Here is a 20411-nt window from a genome sequence, read left to right on the forward strand (position 1 = left end):
TGAGCATTACTTTACTAGAATGTGAGATGAGTGCAATTGTGTGGTAGTTTGAGCATTCTTTGGCATTGCCTTTCTTTGGGATTGGAATGAACACTGACCTTTTCCAGTCGCGTGGCAACTGCTGAGGTTTCCAAATTTGCTGGCATATTGAATGCAGCACTTTCACAACATAATCTTTTAGGATTTGAAATAGCTCAACTGGAATTCCATCACCTCCACTAGCTTTGTTCATTGTGATACTACTTCCTAAGGCCCACTTGACTTCACATTCCAGGATGTCTGGCTCTAGGTGAGTGATCACACCATCGTGAATATCTGGGTTGTGAAGATCTTTTTTCTATAGTTCTTCTAAGTGTATTCTTGCCACCTCTTAATATCTTCTGCTTCTGTTAGGGCCATACCATTTCTGTCCTTTATTGTGCCCATCTTTGCATGAAATGTTCCCTTCGTAATTCTAATTTTCTTGCTAGTCTTTCCTATTCTGTTGTTTTCCTCTATTTCTTTGCACTGATCGCTGAGGAAGGCTTTCTTATCTCTCCTTGCTATTCTTTGAAAGTCTGCATTCAAATGGGTATATCTTTCCTTTTCTCCTTTGCTTTTGGCTTCTTTTCTTTTTCAGCTATTTGTAAAGCCTCCTCAGACAGCCATTTTGCCTTTTTGCATTTCTTGGGGATGGTCTTGATCCCTGTCTCCTGTACAGTGTCACGAACCTCCGTCCACAGTTCATCAGGCACTATGTCTATCAGATCTAGTCCCTTAAATCTATTTGTCACTTCCACTGTATAATTGGCAGGGATTTGATTTAGGTCATACCTGAATGGTCTATTGGTTTTCCCCACTTTCTTCAATTTAAGTCTCAATTTGGCCCTAAGGAGTTCATGATCTGAGCCATAGTCAGCTCCTGGTCTTGTTATTTCTGACTGTATACAGCTTCTCCATCTTTGGCTGCAAAGAATATAATCAATCTGATTTCGGTGTTGACCATCTGGTAATGTCCATGCGTAGAGTCTTCTCTTGTGTTGTTGGAAGAGCGTGTTTGCTATGACCAGTGCATTCTCTTGGCAAAACTCTGTTAGTCATTGCTCTGCTTCATTCTGTACTCCAAGGCCAAATTTGCCTGTTACTCCGGGTGTTTCTTGACTTCCTACTTTTGCATTCCAGTCCCCTATAATGAAAAGGACATTTTTTTTGAGTGTTAGTTCTAAAACGTTTTGTAGGTCTTCATAGAACCATTCAACCTCAGCTTCTTCAGCGTAACTGGTCAGGGCATAGACTTGGATTACCGTGATATTTAATGGTTTGCCTTGGAAACAAACAGAGATCATTCTGTCGTTTTTGGGATTGCATCCGAGTACTGCATTTCGGAATCTTTTGTTGACTATGATGGCTACTCCATTTCTTCTAAGGGATTCCTGCCCTCAGTAGTAGATATAATGGTCAAATGAGTTAAATTCACCCATTCCAGTCCATCTTAGTTCACTGATTCCTAGAATGTCAGCGTTCACTCTTGCCATCTCCTGTTTGACCACTTCTAATTTGCCTTGATTCGTGGACCTAACATTCCGGGTTCTTATGCAATATTGCTCTTTACAGCATTGGACCTTGCTTCTATCACCAGTCCCATCCACAACTGGGTCTTGTTTTTTCTTTGGCTCCATCCCTTCATTCTTTCTGGAGTTATTTCTCCACTGATCTCCAGTAGCATATTGGGTACCTACTGACCTGGGGAGTTCATCTTTCAGTGTCCTATCTTTTTGCCTTTTCATACTGTTCATGGGGTTCTCAAGGCAAGAATAGTGAAGTGGTTTGCCATTCCGTTCTCCAGTGGACCACATTCTGTCAGCACTTGGACATTAAACATCAGAAGAGAAGTTGTAAAGTGTCATGGAAATCATGTCTCACAAGCAATTAAGGGGTTACTTCGGTATGATACTAGTCTCTCCAGTTCTTCTACTCTCTCTTCCTGGCTTAGTATATTGTGAGGATAACATAGTCTAAAAATATTAATGAATGCTGAAAAAGCCACTGTCTGGAAAACTAGTTAAATCCTTTGTAAAAATAATTCCAGTGTTTAATCTATCAGATATTCATTGGTTATATACTGTTTGTCTAGCCCTTTACCTCGACGCCCTGGAGAATAAATGGGAAACAAAATATTGTCCCTGTTTTCAAGGCCCTTTTAGTAAATGTAGATGGAGTTAACGTGCATGAAACAATAATTTGCAATATGGGATATGAATCATAAGTAATGAAGAAATTAAGAGAACTATATTAATGAGGACTAATTAAGAAAGTTTTCCTAAAGAGTGACCATATGTCCCCCTTTCTCTGTAATGTTCCCAGGTTATGTCTTTTGTCCTGGCATAATTAGCAATAGTAATATTTTATTCTCAAAAGTGTCCCAGTTTCAACTATCACTTATATAGTCATTTTACCCAAAAGGATTGTAGGTGTTAGATGCTTAACTTCAATGTTAATACTAAAAACCTGATATAAAGATTAATTTTAAGAAAACATTTTTGCTTTTCAGCGTGTGATTGTGCAGAGAATTTTGCCTTGTTTGAGTTCAGAATTTGTAAACCCTGACATGGTACCTTTTGTTTTGCCCAATGTTCTACTCATTGCTGAAGAATGTACCAAAGAAGAATATGTTAAGTTAATTCTACCTGAACTTGGGCCTGTCTTTAAACAGCAGGAGCCAATCCAGGTATGTATGTAGATATTTTTTCCTGTTTATCTGTGGTTATTCAGTGGTCTTAATCAATGATGGCTATCACTGAAAACAAAAGGAATGGATATCTGGCTTTTTAAAAATTGATGTAAGTGTGAGAGACTTGCTTTTCCATTAGTCAGAAGCTATTTTTCATATGCTTGAAGTGAACCATTCCTAAAGTTATAGTTGAACTTTGCAAGTAAATGTCTATAGCTCTCAACAAGTTACTATCTCAGAAAACAAACTGTAGTGAAGTTTTACATGTCTGTATTGTTCCCATTGGCCTTACTGAAAGTTACAGTTTAGTAAAATAAATATTTTTCTCCTGCACTTTTAAATATTTCTGTTTTTCTGCTTTGTTATTGAATCTTGAATTTGTAGATGGTTTGTGCCAGTTGTTCCCTTCATTTTATTGCTAATAAATAGTTTCACTAGAAGAGTGAGCATGCTTCCAGCACCATGGAAGTAATGTGTGTATTGTTAAGAGAAAATTTAATTAGAGTCTGATATGGACTCTATTAAAATATTTATTCCCCAGATTCAAGGTGGACTTGGATTTAAGGGAGCAGCAGGGTCCCATACTTCAGTTAGAATCTGGCCACCTTCATCTCCTTGGACAAGTCATTACTCTCTTACAGCTTCTATTTTGGTCATTTCTGAAGTTAAAGGAGTTGTTGAAATTAATTGAAATTTTCTAGCACATGGTAAATATTACTAAGTTTCTGATACTACATGGCAATAGCTTATTGGTTAACTGTTGATTACCTAATTTAACGGTTTAATGACAGACTGTGGTCCTTCCCTTGAAGGGAGGGAAACGGAAGTCTGTGGTAGTAAGGCAAGAGTTCCTCTGCCTAAGAAAGGGGCAGGTGACGGAACTGTAGGGTTTGAAGCAGAGTTCTCCAAACATGGTCAAGGTGTCTGGAAGAAAAGCAGTGGAGTCAGATGTCCACCAATCTGTGCATCAGTTAGGAGCCTAAGGAATCTATCATCTGAGCACTTATTTGCCTTCATTCTTTGCATTTCTTCTCCCTTACTGCTGCTGCTAAGTCACTTCAGTCGCATAGTCTAGCTAAAAATCCCTTCTGAAAAATTTTAGCTGAGCCTTGACAAAACTAGTCTGCATAAATAGAAGGGATGGTTTGTTTCTATCACTTAGCTATGTGATAGGACAGATGAGCAGGGACAACTGAAAATGTTTCTTTCTAGAATTTTTCCTGACAGTCCTTTTCATTTCTGTACCTTTTCTTGTCTTGAACTTCATAGAAGCCAAGTGATAGAATTTACTTCTTTGCAACGTCTGACTTTGCTGCCCCCAAACTTTTATTTTTTACCCAGTAGCTTTCTAGATAGTTGGTACTTGTGGGTGAGTGATGTATTACTGAAGATATGTGAAAGTTAGGAAATTAACTTTTATTTAAATATTTAAACCGAAAACAGATGTTAAATATTGTGCTTCTAGAAACATAAGAGACTTGATTTATATGTTTTTGTCTTCCATGCCTTCAGGCTAGCAACATGGTAAGTGTCAAAATACATGACTTATTCTTTTGAAGCAGCTTTAAATTTTGGCATATGTAAAGTGGCATAAAAATTCTAGACTTTGATACATTGTTCCCCTTGTATACACAGATTTTATTAATCTTCCTCCAAAAAATGGATCTGCTGCTAACCAAAACTCCTCCTGACGAGATCAAGAACAGTGTCCTGCCAATGGTTTACAGAGCCCTAGAGGCTCCCTCCATTCAGATCCAGGTATAATATTCCTATTTTTTTCTTTTAATGATGATTTTGATTAGTAAAGCAAAAGAAAGAAGTAAATTACATTTTAAGTTTGTCATAAAATTTGTATATAAAGCTCAATAATACATATTAATGAGTTAGTAAATTTCATTATGTACTTTTAAAATATATCCACTCCTAACTAATTTGAAGAATCAATTGATGAATACCGGTATTAATAAAATAAAATGATTTATTGTTCTCTTTACTTATCAGAAACGTACTATTCTGGAAGGTTTGATTTATTGTAGTTTGGATTGCTACATACCTTCTTCCTAAATGAGTAATTAACATATGAGTTAAAATGACAAACATGTATGTGCCTTTTTCTTATGAAAGCATTAAGCAGGTACTCCCCATACTCATGATTTTTTCATGCTTGGTAACTCAGTCTTCTATTCAGAAATGTTTTTGCTTTTGAATTGAATTTAATTTGTATAGCAGGTAGGTAGAAAAGCAGATAATAATTTAGTGTAAGCATCCCTAATGCGTGAAAAGTCATGCATTCATGTTACAGAAGTGCTTTAAAACATTGCATACTTTGCCAAACTTCTGGTTCATTGCATACTTTGCCAAACTTCTGGTTCATTGCATACTTTGCCAAACTTTTAGTTCTTTGCTACTAAAATTTTGGTTCTATGGATTATCTGGAAAAAAAGTTTGGATTGCTATTAAAAGTATAATTTAGTTTGAGCTTTTTTCCCCCATACTGTGGAAAGAGCATCTCATTGCATAAAAGGTTTCATATTTAAAAGTTTATACTCTCTTTGCCAGTGTAGATATTCTAGTAAAGAAAAACATAGAAGTTTAATTTTTATAAGTTGATAACCAAGCTTTTTTATTTTTAATGTGAACCTAATACCATACATATATGGTCACTTTTTTGATTCACTTCAGTCTTTATCTGAGGTCTTTTATATTATTCGAAGTTGCGAAGTTGATTTTAAAATTTTTCCTTATAACATCATTTCTTACATCCTTTGTCCAAATGACATGGAATGATTGGGAAAGGTTTACTTACTGTTACTTTTTGGCACTTTCCAAAGGAATTGTGAATTATAGCTTGAAACATTCCCACAGGCTCTGTGTAGCCAATCTGATTATATATTCAGCTAGATTAGGGAGGAAAGAGAGGGTCAAGTGATGTGAAAGTCATTTTTCTTCATAAAATGAAGTGAAGTGAAGTCTCTCAGTTGTGTCTGACTCTGCGACCCCATGGACTGTAGCCTACCAGACTCCTCCGTCCATGAGATTTTCCAGGCAAGAATTCTGGCGTGGGTTGCCATTTCCTTCTCCAGAGGATCTTCCCCATCCAGGGATAGAACCCGGGTCTCCTGCACTGTAGGCAGACGCTTTACTGTCTGAGCCACCAGGGAAGTCTTTTCTTCATAAGGGGGTTAGTTCAGCAAAAAAGTTAACCAGCCAGTATTTTACTAAAATAATTAATATATAATTCAAATGGACTTGTGCAATTTTACCAAGTTTGAGAAACCAGCAATTCTGATGTCATTTCAGTAGAAGTGTTTAGTCACACCAGTCCAGTTAACTAGTATCAGCATTGCTTGGTAAGAGTCTGATAAAGTTAAAACCTGCCTAAGCTTTGGGAGAGAGAGCAAGAGCATGAAACAAAAGTCTTTTCCTCACGCCTTTGCAAGTAAGAAGGCTAGGAAGTAACTTGTGAAATTTTTTTTGGAGTGGTATTTTTAAAGTGAAGTTTGATTGGAACTAGGAACATTTAAGAGGCTAGAGAGAGTTTAGAAAAACATTTGGAAAATTAAAAGATGGTTTAGAAAAGTTAGGATCATTAGAGGCATTGATAAATGAAAACCAGTTTTTAAAATTATTTACCTTTAAAATTACATGGAGAACTTGTGTTCTTTCTCCCCTCCCCACCACCAATTATAGAGAAAATAGAACGTAAAAGGCAGAAGTTGCTGCAAACACGCTAATTGGACTTTCTTTTGTTTCATTTTTTCACTCCCCTGTTCTTAGGTCTCCTTGTATGGAGAGAGCTCTCCCCTCCTTTAACTAAGTGATTTAGACATTTGCCTCTTTAAAACCTACTCCTAGATTGTATGACATAGTGCATATATGGAGTGTTCAGTCCAGTCTTTCTCAGATGAATTAAAGACTGAACTTTACTGTTCCCCTCTGGTAACAGGAGCACAGTGTCTCACTGACTGTTCAGCCTTGCTCATTCTCCTCTACCAACTGTGGAAAAATAGTCTCTTAAATGTAGCTTGTATTTCTTATCTTCAAATTATGTCACCTGCTTAATTATTATACTTCTGAATGGATACTAACTCTCTTCTTTCCGTCTGCCTTTTGGAAATCTAGGAATTAAGTTTAAGTAGATAAAATATTTGCCAAAATTCTGTCAGATTCTTAGTGATTAATTCATTTCTGTCTGCTAACTACAAATAAGTATATCTTGGTTTGCCAGGTATCATCAATAACTCCTTCTCTGATACTCCATTTTCTTCAGTAAGCTCTTTCGTGCTTTCCTAAAAGAATCATTCTACCTTATAAGATATCTGAGATGTGGGTTCTTCAGCCAGTTTTTTCTCAAGCCATTTCCTGTTCTTTTTCTTATCTCATTTAATCCTCCATCATCCTTCCTTTCCTCTGTTATACTCAGAGTTCCCAGTTCCAGTCATTTACACTGTGGCATAGCATTAGTTAACAAGAATTTTTTAAACGACTTTTCCTGTTTCTATATGTTACATTTGCTTTAGTATCAGATTTTAGAAATACTTGAAAATATCAATATAAAGAAACTTTAAATCCTCTGTCAGAGGTGCCCACAGTTCAGTTAACATTTCCAGATATATCCTTCCAGTTCTTTTTCCTAAGTCTGTAGACAGATACATGTTTTAAAAATTGGAATGATATAATAGTGTCTTATTACATTTATCCTCGATATTATTAAACAATCTTTGAACATATATTTTAAAATGTTTGTATTATATTCCATCATATGGATATTGTAACAGCTAAGAAATTCATTATTTAGGAGGAATAGTTTTACATGAATTGGTATAATATTTGATCTTTCTCTTGTAAGAGATAGCAGAACGTAGATGTTACTTTTTTTTTTTAAGATGTTCCTATTTTAAAATTAAATGAAGACTTGTGTTTTCAGAGTAAGAAATTAGGAATGTTATCAGGAAATTTTGGTACATGTGCTAGTTGTGTGACCTAGCATGAATTTGAGTGAGGTCTTCTGAGACTGTTTTCTCATTTGTAAAGTAGAAAATTGATAATAAGTATTTTTCTTTCAAATAGCTTTTGAAAGGATCAAATGATAGATACAAGTTTATTTCAAACTATGTGGCAAAATTAACTGTGCAAATACAAAATGCTTTTTAATATGTTTCTCTGAGATTGATCCAATTTATTTTATTAATAGGAACTCTGTCTAAACATCATTCCAACCTTTGCAAATCTTATAGACTACCCATCCATGAAAAATGCTTTGATACCAAGAATTAAGAATGCATGTCTGCAAACGTCTTCCCTTGCTGTAAGTAATTATATATTTTTGTCCCTCACTTCTCATTGGCTTAGTAATTTTCTTATTGTTTAGTAATCTTCTTATAGTTTGTTCATATATTTCATCTTGGCTCTAAGTAGCCTATAAATAGTACAATGAAAGTGAGCAATAGCTGTAGTTTGCCCAGATATATAATTTTATAGTATTCCATCCCTAACATTACTCCCTGTCAGCTAGTGCTTCAGTAGGAAATTTGAGTAATTTTTTTCTTAATCCTCTTTTGCTTTAAGCCACAATTAATTTTTTTTAATCACCTAAATTGTTTTCCGCTTTTCTTAGTTTACTTTAAAAAAAATTTTATTAATATTATGATCCTGATTCAAAGTATTCTATCTTAAAAAATTCTAGCAAAGAAAGTAGGGTGTGAAATGTTTAACAAAATAGTCAAGAGACTATAGATAAAATTTTGATAAAAGAGCTCCTAAATACCAGGTTTTAGTAACTATATTAAAAATATCTTTAGAAATATAAAACTTCGGGTAGGGCAGATAGAATTTTCACATATTGTTAAAATATTTAAGAATGACTTGAACATGAATTAGAGAAATATACTAGAGGCCCAGTAAAATGAATCATTTGATGGGAGAATGTAGGCCTTTTTATAGTTCAAATGACCTCAAGAAAATATTCTTAGCAAGCAAATATGTAGTAAAGCTTCTCAAATCCTAATTTATTTAAAATGACATGAAAGTAAAATCATTCTTTGCCTTTGGCTACTTAGTATCCTGGTAAAGCAATCATAAATTTTCTGAAACAAATCAGGGGAATTTATAAATATGTGAATTTTGTATATTAATAAAGGATGAGAGTCTTTAACTTTTCTTTCATTTTTGAAATTTTAACATATATGAAGATTAGACTCATGCTTAAAATACTTTGGTCTAGATTGTGAAGACTTTCAATGACTAATTCAGTTTACCTCTTTTAATAGGTACGTGTAAATTCATTAGTGTGCTTAGGAAAGATTTTGGAATACTTGGATAAATGGTTTGTACTTGATGATATTCTACCCTTCTTACAACAAATTCCATCCAAGGAACCTGCGGTCCTCATGGGAATTTTAGGTAGCTGAAAAATTAATGTCATTTGATGCTACTTTACTGTTTCATAATCATGCAAGTAAACTTCTCAGTCTGTAAAACCATTTTGCTCTCTTTTCATATATATAGCATTCAGTAGCTGAAGAATGATGGTGTAAATGCCATGATATAACTTCTCTCTCTGTTAATTTTAGCAAAAGTGGTGGTACCTGACATTTGCAAAGGGATGAAAACATTTGGGAATCCCAGCTTCACAAATAGCGTGCAGTTTTCCCTCTAAAAATGATACTGAATGAGAGAGGCAAACTAAGCTCCTTGAAATGCTGATACCAATCATAATAGTAATACCTAATGTTTGTTACCCGATTTATAAGAGGCACTCTGCTAAGTCTTTTATGCATTATCTTATTTTGTCCTCTCTAAAATCTAATGAGATTTGGTACTTTTATTTCTATTTTACAATAAGGCCATGAGGTTTAGCCAAATGAAGTAAGTTATTCAAGATTATACAGCTAAAAAGTGGTAGAGTTGGCTCTTAATTTAGATATGTTTAAATATGAACACAGGGCTTCCGTGGTGGCCCACTGGTAAAGAACCTACCTGCCAGTGCAGGAGACATGGGTTCAGTCCCTGGGTTGAGAAGATTCCCTTGAGAAGGAAATGGCAACCCACTCCAGTATTCTTGCCTGGGAAATCCCATGGACAGAGGAATCTGGTGGGTTACAGCCCATGGGGTCACAAAAGAGTTGGAGACAACTTACCAACTTAGCAACAACAACAAAATATGACAATGAAAACATATATTTTAAATTGCTAAGTGCTGATAAAGCATTATGAGCCTTACAGCACCTTCTAGTCTGTCAGCGTGCTAATTATAAATCACTCTATTAAAAAAACTCTGAAATTGTTTATAAATAGTTGAAGTCCAGTCTGAAAATGCTGGGGTCTGTTATACTGTTAGCTGTTCCGTTCCGTCGCTCAGTCGTGTCCGACTCTTTGCGACCCCGTGGACTGTAGCCTACCAGGCTTCTCAGTCCATGGGATTCTCCAGGCAAGAATACTGGAGTGGGTTACCGTTTCCTTCTCCAGGGGATCTTCCCGATCCAGGGATCGAACCTGGGTCTCCCGCAGGAAGACCCTTTAACCTCTGAGCCACCAGGGAAGCCCATACTGTTAGCTGTAGAATCACATAAACATTAACAAGTTACTAAACTTGAAATTCTGTGTTAATTTTGAAGAAAATCTATATTATTCAGCCATTATCTTAAATACCTACTGTAGTGCCTGATTTATAGAATATCCTCAGTAAATATTTATAGGAATGGTCACTAAGTAATCTGTTGTAGACCTCTGTGGACATAGAATTTTTGTGATACGTTATGAAACTTTTGAGTTCAAGGAAATTAGTCTTCTTGACAAGGAGTTTGACACAATGAAAAGAGCCCTAACCCCAATTCTGGCTGTGCCAGTTCTTAGATTGACTTTGAAAAGTTTATCTATCACCTAAGGGTAAAATAATATCATCATAGGAGTTTTGTGAGAGCTCAGTGAGACCAACTGAAGGGAAAGTAATGAGCATAGTGCTCTGCAAACAAGCATTTAGTGGGCATACAGAGTTCTTTGAGTATAAAGTGAAGGGTGCATTAACTGGAGAATAATAGGAGGTAGTGTGTTCCAAAGCTTTAGCTTATATACAAAACTCTTACACCATGAAAGCATTCAGAGATTGAGGAGCAAATGTGCTCAGTTTACCAAATGAAGGCTTTGTGAAACAGGTATAACCGCAGGGTCTTGAAAGTTGAGTAAATATGTAAGACAACAGGGAAGGATTGTGTGGAGTTAAATTATTAAAGTTCAGAGATGTTGAGTCTGATTGACTGAAGTGAATAAAGGTGTAGGACCTATGCTTAGATACTTCTAAGTTTGAGTGAATAGTATGAAATACTATACCTGATTCGAATAGGCTTTGCCTGGTACTATCATTGTTGTTCAGTCTCGCTTAATTGTGTCTTACTCTTTCCGGCCCATGGACTGCAGTGCACCAGGCTTCCTGATCTTCACCATCTCCCAGGCCTTGCTCAACCTCCTCCATAGAGTTGGTGATGCCATCCAGCCATCTCGTCCTCTGTCGTCCCCTTCTCCTCCCGCCTTCAAACTTTCCCAGGATCAGGGTCTTTTCTAATGAGGCAGCTCTTCATGTTAGGTGGCCAAAGTACTGGAGCTTCAGCTTCAGCATCAGTCCTTCCAATGAATATTCAGGATTGATTTCCTTTAGGATTGACTAGTTTGATCTTCTTGCTCTCCAAGGGACTCTCGAGAGTCTTTTCCAATGTCACAGTTCAAAAGCATCAGTTCTTCAGTGCTCAGCCTTTTTTATGTCCAACTCTCACATCCATACATTACTACAGGAAAAACCATAGCTTTGACTAAATGGACCTTTGTTAGCAAAGTAATGTCTCTGCTTTGTAATATGCTGTATAGGTTTGTCAAAGCTTTTCTTCCAACGAGCAACAATTTCATGTCTGCAGTCACCATCTGCAGTGATTTTTAAGTCCAAAAAAGTAAAGTCTGTCACTGTTTCCATTGTTTCCCTGTCTATTTGCATGAAATGATGGGACCAGATGCCATGATCTTCATTTTTTGAATGTTGAGTTTTAAGCCAGCTTTTTCACTCTCCTCTTTCACCTTCATCAAGAGGCTCTTTAGTTCTTCTTCGATTTCTGCCACAGGGTGGTCTCATCTGCCTAGCAGAGTTTATTGATATTTCTCCCGACAGTCTTGAGCCCAGCTTGTACTTCATCCACCGTGGCATTTCACATGATTATACTCTGCATAGAAGTTAAATGAGCAGGGTAACAATATACAGCCTTGACGTACTGTTTTCCCAATTTTGAACCAGTCTGTTCTTCCATGTCCAGTTCTGACTGTTGCTTCTTTACTTGCATGCAGATTTCTTAGGAGGCAGGTAAGGTGGTCTGATCTCTTGAAGAATTGTCCACAGTTTATTGTGATCCACACAATCAAAGGCTTTAGCGTAGTTAGTGAAGCAGAAGTATTTTTTCTGGAATTCTCTTGCTTTTTCTGTGATCCAACGGATGTTGGCAATTTGATCTCTAGTTCCTCTGCCCTTTCTAAATCCAGCTTGAACATCTGAAAGTTCTCAGTTCACATACTGTTGAAGCCTAGCTTGGAGAATTTTGAGCATTACTTTGCTAGCCTGTGAAATGAGTGCAGTGGTGTGGTAGTTTGAACATTCTTTGGCATTGCTCTTCTTTGGGATTGGAATGAAAACTGACCTTTTCCAGCCCTGTGGCCACTGCTGAGTTTTCCAGATTTGCTGGCATATTGAGTGCAGCACTTTCACAGCATCGTCTTGTAGGATTTGAAATAACTCAGCTGGAATTCCATCACCTCCACTAGCTTTGTTTGTAGTAATGCTTCCAAAGGCCCACTTGACTTCGCACTCTAAGATATCTGGCTCTAGGTGAGCCAGAGTTGGTACCATCATGGGTATCTGGGTCATTAAGGTCTTTTGTATAGTTCTTCTATGTATTCTTTTCACCTCTTCTTAATATCTTCTGCTTCTGTTAGGTTTAGAAATGTTACCATTTCTGTCCTTTATCGAGCCCATCTTTGCATGAAATGTTCCCTTGGTATCTCAAATTTTCTCAAAGAGATCTTTAGTCTTTCCCATTTTATTGTTTTCCTCTATTTCTTTGCATTGTTCACTTAGGAAGGCTTTCTTATCTCTCCTTGATATTCTTTGGAATTCTGCATTCAGATGGGTATATCTGCCAAAAAAAATACAGGCTTTTACAGTTACACTGTTTTAAGCCAAAGAATATGGGATAAGTGTGTCATGGTATGTTAAATCTAAACTGACAGTAAAGCTGAAATCATTCTGATACATATGTAAGAACATTCTTCAAAGCATTGATAAGGAAAAATTTGTAACTGTGCTGATTTTCAAGAGATTTTATATAGATAAATTGTTGTTTTTCTGATTTCTATTAATTTTGTAGTATTGAATTATAACATTTATTTTATTCTTTTTTTTTAAATCAGGTATTTACAAATGTACATTTACCCATAAGAAGTTGGGAATCACCAAAGAGCAGCTGGCTGGAAAAGTATTGCCTCATCTGATTCCCCTGAGTATTGAAAACAATCTTAATCTCAATCAGGTAGGAATATTTTTGTGCTTTATTCAATTTATTCAGCTTTCTCTTTTCTTGGCATTGCATGTATAAATATATTACATATAAACATTCATAATTGGAGAAAGAAATAGCAACCCACTCCAGGGTTCTTGCCTGGAGAATCCCAGGAACAGGGGAGCCTGGGGAGCTGCCATCTATGGTGTCGCACAGAGTTAGACACGACTGAAGCGATTTAGCAGCAAACATTGATAAAACAAGGAAAATATGTTGAAGAGGTATATGAAGAAAGTGCTTTTTACATTCAAAGTAAGGAGTATGTGAGTTAGAAAGAGGGATTATTGAAAGCCTTGTGTAGTCAGTCAGTTAAGTTGCTCAGTTGTGTCCAGCTCTTTGCGACCCCATGAACTGCAGCACACCAGGCTTCCCTGTCCATTTACCAACTCTGGAACTTGCTCAAACTCATGTCCATTGAGTCAGTGATGCCATCCAACCATCTCGTCCTCTGTTGTCTGCTTCCCCTCCTGCCTTGAGTCTTTCCCAGCATCAAGGTCTTTTCCAATGAGTCAGTTCTTTGTCCCCTTCCGCTGCTGCCTTCAGTCTTTCCCAGCATCAGAGTCTTTTCCAATGAGTCAGTTCTTTGCATCAGGTGGCCAAAGTATTGGAGTTTCAGCTTCAGCATCAGTCCTTCCAATGAATATTCAGGACTGATTTCCTTTAGGATGGACTGGTTTAATCTCCTTGCAGTCCACGGGACTCTCAAGAGTCTTCTCCAACACCACAGTTCAAAAACATCAGTTATTTGGCTCTCAACTTTATGGTCCAACTCTTACATTTTGGCTGGATGGCATCACCGACTCGATGGACATGAGTTTGAGTGAACTCCTGGAATTGGTGATAGACAGGAGTGCTGTGATTCATGGGGTCGCAAAGACATGAGTTTGAGTGAACTCCTGGAATTGGTGATAGACAGGAGTGCTGTGATTCATGGGGTCGCAAAGAGTCGGACACGACTGAGCGACTGAACTGAACTGAACTGGATTTGGGGAGGGAAGAAAGTAGCTTCTAGAGTCTTCCTGTAATTTGTGGTATTACTGAAATAAATTGTTTCTGAAGTAGCATAAGAATTATTTAACTATGTTTAGACATTGAGTTGGGTATTCTTATGAACTTTAATTATTTGAAAGTTAGATTATGTATATTTAATATTTCTACTGGCTTTTTAGAAAGCAAGGTTTATTTTAGCCAAACGTGTCATTTTTATAATGATCGAATAAAGAGTAATTTTTTATGCATCATTAAACAGATTGTGGGCTTCCCAGGTGGTACTCATGGTAAAGAACCTGTCTGACAAGCAGGAGATACAAGAGATGCGGGTTTAATCCCTACGTTGGGAAGGTGCCCTGAAGGAGGGAATGGGAACCCACTGCAGTATTTTTGCCTGTAGAATTCCGTGGACAGAGGAGCTGGCAAGCTGCAGTCTGTGGGGTTTCAAAGAGTCAGATGTGACTGAAGTGACTTAGCATGCACGCAAACACAGATATGTACATATTAGGTGGTCAGTTTTGGATTAGTCTGAAAAAAAATCAATGTGTAATAACTGGTGGAGTTGAATTTATTTAAGACTGCTGAGTAATAGCTGTTAGACAGCTCAGAATATAAAACTTATTGAGACATGTTTTCTGGAACTTAAAATATCACCACTGTACAAAGATACTGTAGAAGCTTGCTACGATATTCTGAGCTAAAATATGTATAATCTATTCTTGTGTCATCAGATCTATGGGTCATATTCTGGTAAAAATAGAGAATATTATGAATAACTTGTTGAATTTTTTTATTTGATTACTTTGTTGCTAACTTGAAATATCCTAACTATATCAATTTCTTATTATACCAGTTCAATTCTTTCATTTCCGTCATAAAAGAGATGCTTAATAGATTGGAGTCAGAACATAAGACTAAACTGGAACAACTTCATATAATGCAAGAACAGCAGAAGTAAGTAGGTTGAATATGAATTGCACATGGTCCAGGAGTGACATTAAAGTTATGTCATGGTTGATTTCCTAGAATATGGATGAGAAAAATTGAAGGATTTCAATTTGACTATATGGAAAAGACTCTCATGATGGGAGGGATTGGGGGCAGGAGGAGAAGGGGACGACAGAGGATGAGATGGCTGGATGGCATCACCAACTCGATGGACATGAGTTTGGGTAAACTCCGGGAATTGGTGATGGACAGGGAGGCCTGCCGTGCTGCTATTCATGGGGTCTCAAAGAGTCAGACACGACTGAGTGACTGAACTGAACTGAACTGAACTGAACTGGAAGCGTGTAAAAATTTTCCAGCAGATTAAGTTAAACTGAATTTAAATAGAATGTTGTTGAAAATCTGATTTTATTTCTAAATACAAAAGCATAACATGATATAATCTTAATGTTTTCTCTACATAAAGAAAATTCTGTTTCTGAGAAAAATCTCTTGTTATATTAGCCACCAGCATTGTAAAGTCAGGGTGCTGATCACCTAGAGCACCACTTAAAAGTCTTTTTTTTATCAAATCTGTGAAATCCTGGTGTTTTGCTTTCTCCCTTTCTCTTTTATCTAACCTTTGAAACATTTACAGAGAATTCATTCCATATGTAGTACCACAGCATCCACCTCTTTTGTGTGTGTGTCTTATGGAGAGGATTTTCTAAATTATTTGCAAAATATTAGTATACAAAGGATGAGGGGAAAGATGAAAATTATTCAATAGAAAATGCCAGTTTTTATGATCAAATATTCACTATATTCTTTGCTCCAAAGAGAAACACATGAGTTTAGATGTCCATTAATGTTTAATCCTGAGCCAAAGACATCTGAAAATCAGTAAAATTACTAGTCACAAGCCAAATCCTCCAAAAGAAGCTTTTTTGGCCTTGTTCCAGTGTAAGGTAAAGGCTTCATGGAAGTAAATACACAAGGTGTAGAATGACATGAAATAGCCATTTGTATATGCTAAATATTCTGTGAGATGCATATGCCTATACATACATGTGTGTGTGTATATATATATGCTATTAATGGATTAACTGTGTTAGCATAGGAACCCTGAAAATCTTTAAAAATTACAACAGAGAAATTTTCTATCTAGTATTTATACTTGAGGTGTAAATGAACCTTCTCTTTGTTTTCTTCCTGTCTAAATAAATCTTACCTGTTTTTCAAGGCATAGATCTTGCCCACATGTTTCATTCACTGATTATAGAATATATATTGTTAGAATCATAGATTCTGAACTTCATCATGTTAAGTTCCCATATTGTATCTTGTCTCTCAGTGAGCTCTGAACTCTCATATGGTAAGAACTGTCCTTTCATGATTTTATGACACCCTGAGTAAATTCTCCAGTAAATCTCAAATGTTAAGTTTTTAAAAAAAGACTTGTATACAAATGTTACTTGTAGGGTCAAGCAGACAAAGTAAGTAATGAAAAAGATTATGACTCTTCTTAATGAAGTTGCAGTTTGTTTAGGTTGTAATAACTTCTATGTGGGTGAACTATTTTTAGGACAAGTATTTTAAAAACATTTCTTTTTGTAGCTTTGTCATAACTCAGCTCTTTCTTACAGATCTTTGGATATAGGAAATCAAATGAATGCTTCTGAGGAGACAAAAGTTACAAATGTTGGGTCTCAGGTAAGAAGACATTTAGATCATTCTAATTTTGGGGGGAAAAAAGTGCTTGACAGTGCATTCCATTTCAGAAGCTTCTGATCTTTAAGTAGTAAAGTTTTGTGCATTGTTCAACTGGTTGATTTTTTTCTGTTTCAGCAGATTGACAAAGTCTTTAACAACATTGGAGCAGACCTTCTGACTGGTGGTGAATCAGAAAATAAAGAGGATGGGTTACAGAATAAACAAAAAAGAGTAAGTTTCTTTACTGTTCTTTTGACATGCATGTTTATATTATATGACTTCTATAAACCATAGATTTTTTTGTTGAGAAATACTATTTAGCTTAATAGAAACATTCTTTAATTATCTTTATGAAATTTAAAAGTTATCAGTGGATCATGACCTAACCCATGTTGAGAATAAGCATGCTTAATATTTTTAACTTCTTTTTTTATTCATTCTCCCACATTGGTAATGTTTCTAGGTTGCCTGGCTTCTTGTCCTTTCTGTTGTACTTTGCCAGTCACATCCCTTGATAAATTTTACAGTGTCTCTTCTCTGCTCCTGATTTTGAATAATAAACTATAAAACTATAGTTTCCAGCTGAAATATTAGCATCCAATATAAAAAATAAATCAACTTTGAATTTCGCTAAGGGCAGTTTTCTTCTTACCTGTATGTGTAAAACCAAGACACTGTGGTTTACAAAATTGGAGGACCTACTGTGGGCTTAAAGGTTAGCAAAGAAGATCTAAGAAAAAAGACAGACGCTGAATTTGATTCAGACGTTAGTATCAAAAATGTTGTGTGTTCATGTTTTTTTTTTTAAGTTGTTAATTCTTACTTAGCTTTTGATGAGTTCTTAAAATATTTTTTGGAGTAAGATAAAAACAGTTGAACAAGAATCTCCCAATTTTATAGCTAATTCATGTTGTACAGCAGAAACTAATACAACATTATAAAGCAGTTCAGTTCAGTCGCTCAGTCGTGTCCGACTCTTTGCAATCCCGTGAATCACAGCACACCAGGCCTCCCTGTCCATCACCAACTCCCGGAGTTCACTCAAACTCACGTCCATCGAGTCGGTGATGCCATCCAGCCATCTCATTCTCTGTCGTCCCCTTCTCCTCCTGCCCTCAATCCCTCCCAGCATTAGAGTCTTTTCCAGTGAGTCAGCTCTTCACATGAGGTGGCCAAAGTATTGGAGTTTCAGCTTTAGCATCAGTCCTTCCAATGAACATCCAGGACTGATCTCCTTTAGGATGGATTGGTTGGACCTCCTTGCAGTCCAAGGGACTCTCAAGAGTCTTCTCCAGCACCATAGTTCAAAAGCATCAATTCTTCAGCGATCAGCTTTCTTCACAGTCCAACTCTCACATCCATACCGGACCACTGGAAAAACCATAGCCTTGACTAGACGGACCTTGGTTGGCAAAGTAATGTCTCTGCTTTTTATTATGCTATCTAGGTTGGTCTTAACTTTCCTTCTAAGAAGTAAGCGTCTTTTAATTTCATGGCTGCAATCAGCATCCGCAGTGATTTTGGAGCCCAGAAAAATAAAGTCTGACACTGTTTCCACTGTTTCTCCATCTATTTCCCATGAAGTGATAGGACCAGATGCCATGATCTTAGTTTTCTGAATGTTGAACTTCTAGCCAACCTTTTCACTCTCCTCTTTCACTTTCATCAAGAGGCTTTTGAGTTCCTCTTCACTTTCTGCCATAAGGGTGGTGTCATCTGCATATCTGAGGTTATTGATATTTCTCCCAGCAGTCTTGATTCCAGCTTGTGCTTCTTCCAGCCCAGCGTTCCTCATGATGTACTCTGCATAGAAGTTAAATAAGCAGGGTGACAATATACAGCCTTGATGTACACCTTTTCCTATTTGGAACCAGTCTGTTGTTCCATGTCCAGTTCTAACTGTTGCTTCCTGACTTGCATATAGGTTTCTCAAGAGGTAGGTCAGGTGGTCTGGTATTCCCATCTCTTTCAAAATTTTCCACAGTTTACTGTGATCCACACAGTCAAAGGCTTTGACATAGTCAATAAAGCAGAAGTAGATGTTTTTCTTGAACTCTCTTTTTTTTTCATGATCCAACAGATGTTGGCAATTTGATCTGTAGTTCCTCTGCCTTTTCTAAAGCAATTATCCTTTAATTAAAAAAGAAAATGAATGGTATATATAAAAAAGGAAAAAAAACAAATAAAAACCCCACAAAACTAAAGTATAACTGACTTTAGTTATACTGCTGTGGCAGTCACCAATATAGTAGTTCGTAAACTACTTGGTATTGTCAAGTATTGTCAAATGATATTGTCAAACATACAGAAAAGCAATATTCTGCTTTACAAATGAAATTATGAAAGTTGACAGTTAACTTTTTTTTGCTGTTGTTTTAAGTCATCACTTACACTTGAAGAAAAACAAAAATTAGCAAAAGAACAGGAGCAGGCCCAGAAGTTGAAAAGCCAGCAGCCTCTTAAACCTCAAGTTCACACACCTATTGCTCCAGTCAAGCAGGTCAGAGTTCATTTTTTTGGTATAATTATATTATTCTTAGGGAGTAAGGTATTGTAGAAATGAGTCTACCTACTAGTGTTTTATGAAAATGTATTTCAGAGAATACTTTAATTTGTAATTTCTAAGAAGTATGGGCATAGAGAATTTTCCAGCACCTCCTCAATAATCTGCCTAATGCACGATGTTTTGTGATAGTGCTTGTTACCAATATAGAAGAAGCTAGATTAATGGGACGGTTCTTTAAAAACACTAGGTCTGTGATACTAATTCAGCTCTGCTCACTTTGAATTGATCAGGAATATTATGTTCATGCATTTATGTATTTTTGAGCAAGAAATAATTTTCATTTTTTTTGCTTTTTTGTTATAGTCATGTTCGAAACTTGATTTAGGGATTCTTACCTGTATGTCTTGACCAGTATTTATTTCCTTCTATGTTCCAGGCATTGTTTTAGGTGCTGGTTTTAGAACAGTGATTAAGTTCTCTGCTTGGAGAAAGTTTACACTCTTACTGGTTTCGGAAATAACTTTATCTTAAAAGCTTTCTTCGAATTATTTTTGTTGTTGTTGTCTCCTAATCATTAAACTTTTTCCTCTGGGAAAAATCTTTGTGGGCCAAGAGGCAAAATAAAGTATTTTGTAGGTACTTATATAAGAATAAAGAAATTTAGAAAACTAAATTTCCACACAATTGTGATGAAAGTCAAAATACAGAAATAATGAAGTATCCTTTTCTGTGGGGCTTCCCTGGTTGCTCACTGATTAAGAATCCGCCTACCCATGCAGGAGACCCAGGTTCTATCCCTGAGTTAGGAAGATCCCATGGAGAAGGAAATGGCAACCCATTCTTGCCTGGGAAATCCCAAAGAGCCTGGCAGGCTACAGTCCATGGGGTCACAAAAGAGACACACAACTTAGCGACTAAACAACAACAACATCCTTTTCTATAGTACAGATCTAATGAGAAAAATGCAATTCTG

General features: G+C 36.4%; 1 protein-coding gene across 5 annotated transcripts in view; it reads left to right on the forward strand.

Annotated features, from left to right (window-relative positions):
- SCYL2 (SCY1 like pseudokinase 2) overlaps positions 1 to 20411 on the forward strand; it is a 56496-nt gene that overhangs the window by 32598 nt on the left and 3487 nt on the right. For 2 of the 5 annotated variants that reach the window (XM_055395024.2, XM_055395025.2), the window contains exons 9-17: positions 2531 to 2707; positions 4346 to 4468; positions 7905 to 8018; positions 8980 to 9112; positions 13154 to 13272; positions 15146 to 15246; positions 16866 to 16932; positions 17068 to 17163; positions 19313 to 19432. In XM_055395024.2, the coding sequence (XP_055250999.1) occupies positions 2531 to 2707; positions 4346 to 4468; positions 7905 to 8018; positions 8980 to 9112; positions 13154 to 13272; positions 15146 to 15246; positions 16866 to 16932; positions 17068 to 17163; positions 19313 to 19432 (1050 nt within the window). The remainder of the gene's footprint in view (positions 1 to 2530; positions 2708 to 4345; positions 4469 to 7904; positions 8019 to 8979; positions 9113 to 13153; positions 13273 to 15145; positions 15247 to 16865; positions 16933 to 17067; positions 17164 to 19312; positions 19433 to 20411) is intronic. The other 3 variants (XM_055395026.2, XM_055395028.2, XM_055395029.2) reach the window with 3 other exon arrangements.

This window comes from Moschus berezovskii, chromosome 6, assembly GCF_049115385.1.
Source record: "Moschus berezovskii isolate FMDL1 chromosome 6, NW_MosBer_1.0, whole genome shotgun sequence".
NCBI classification, from domain to species: Eukaryota; Metazoa; Chordata; class Mammalia; order Artiodactyla; family Moschidae; genus Moschus; species Moschus berezovskii.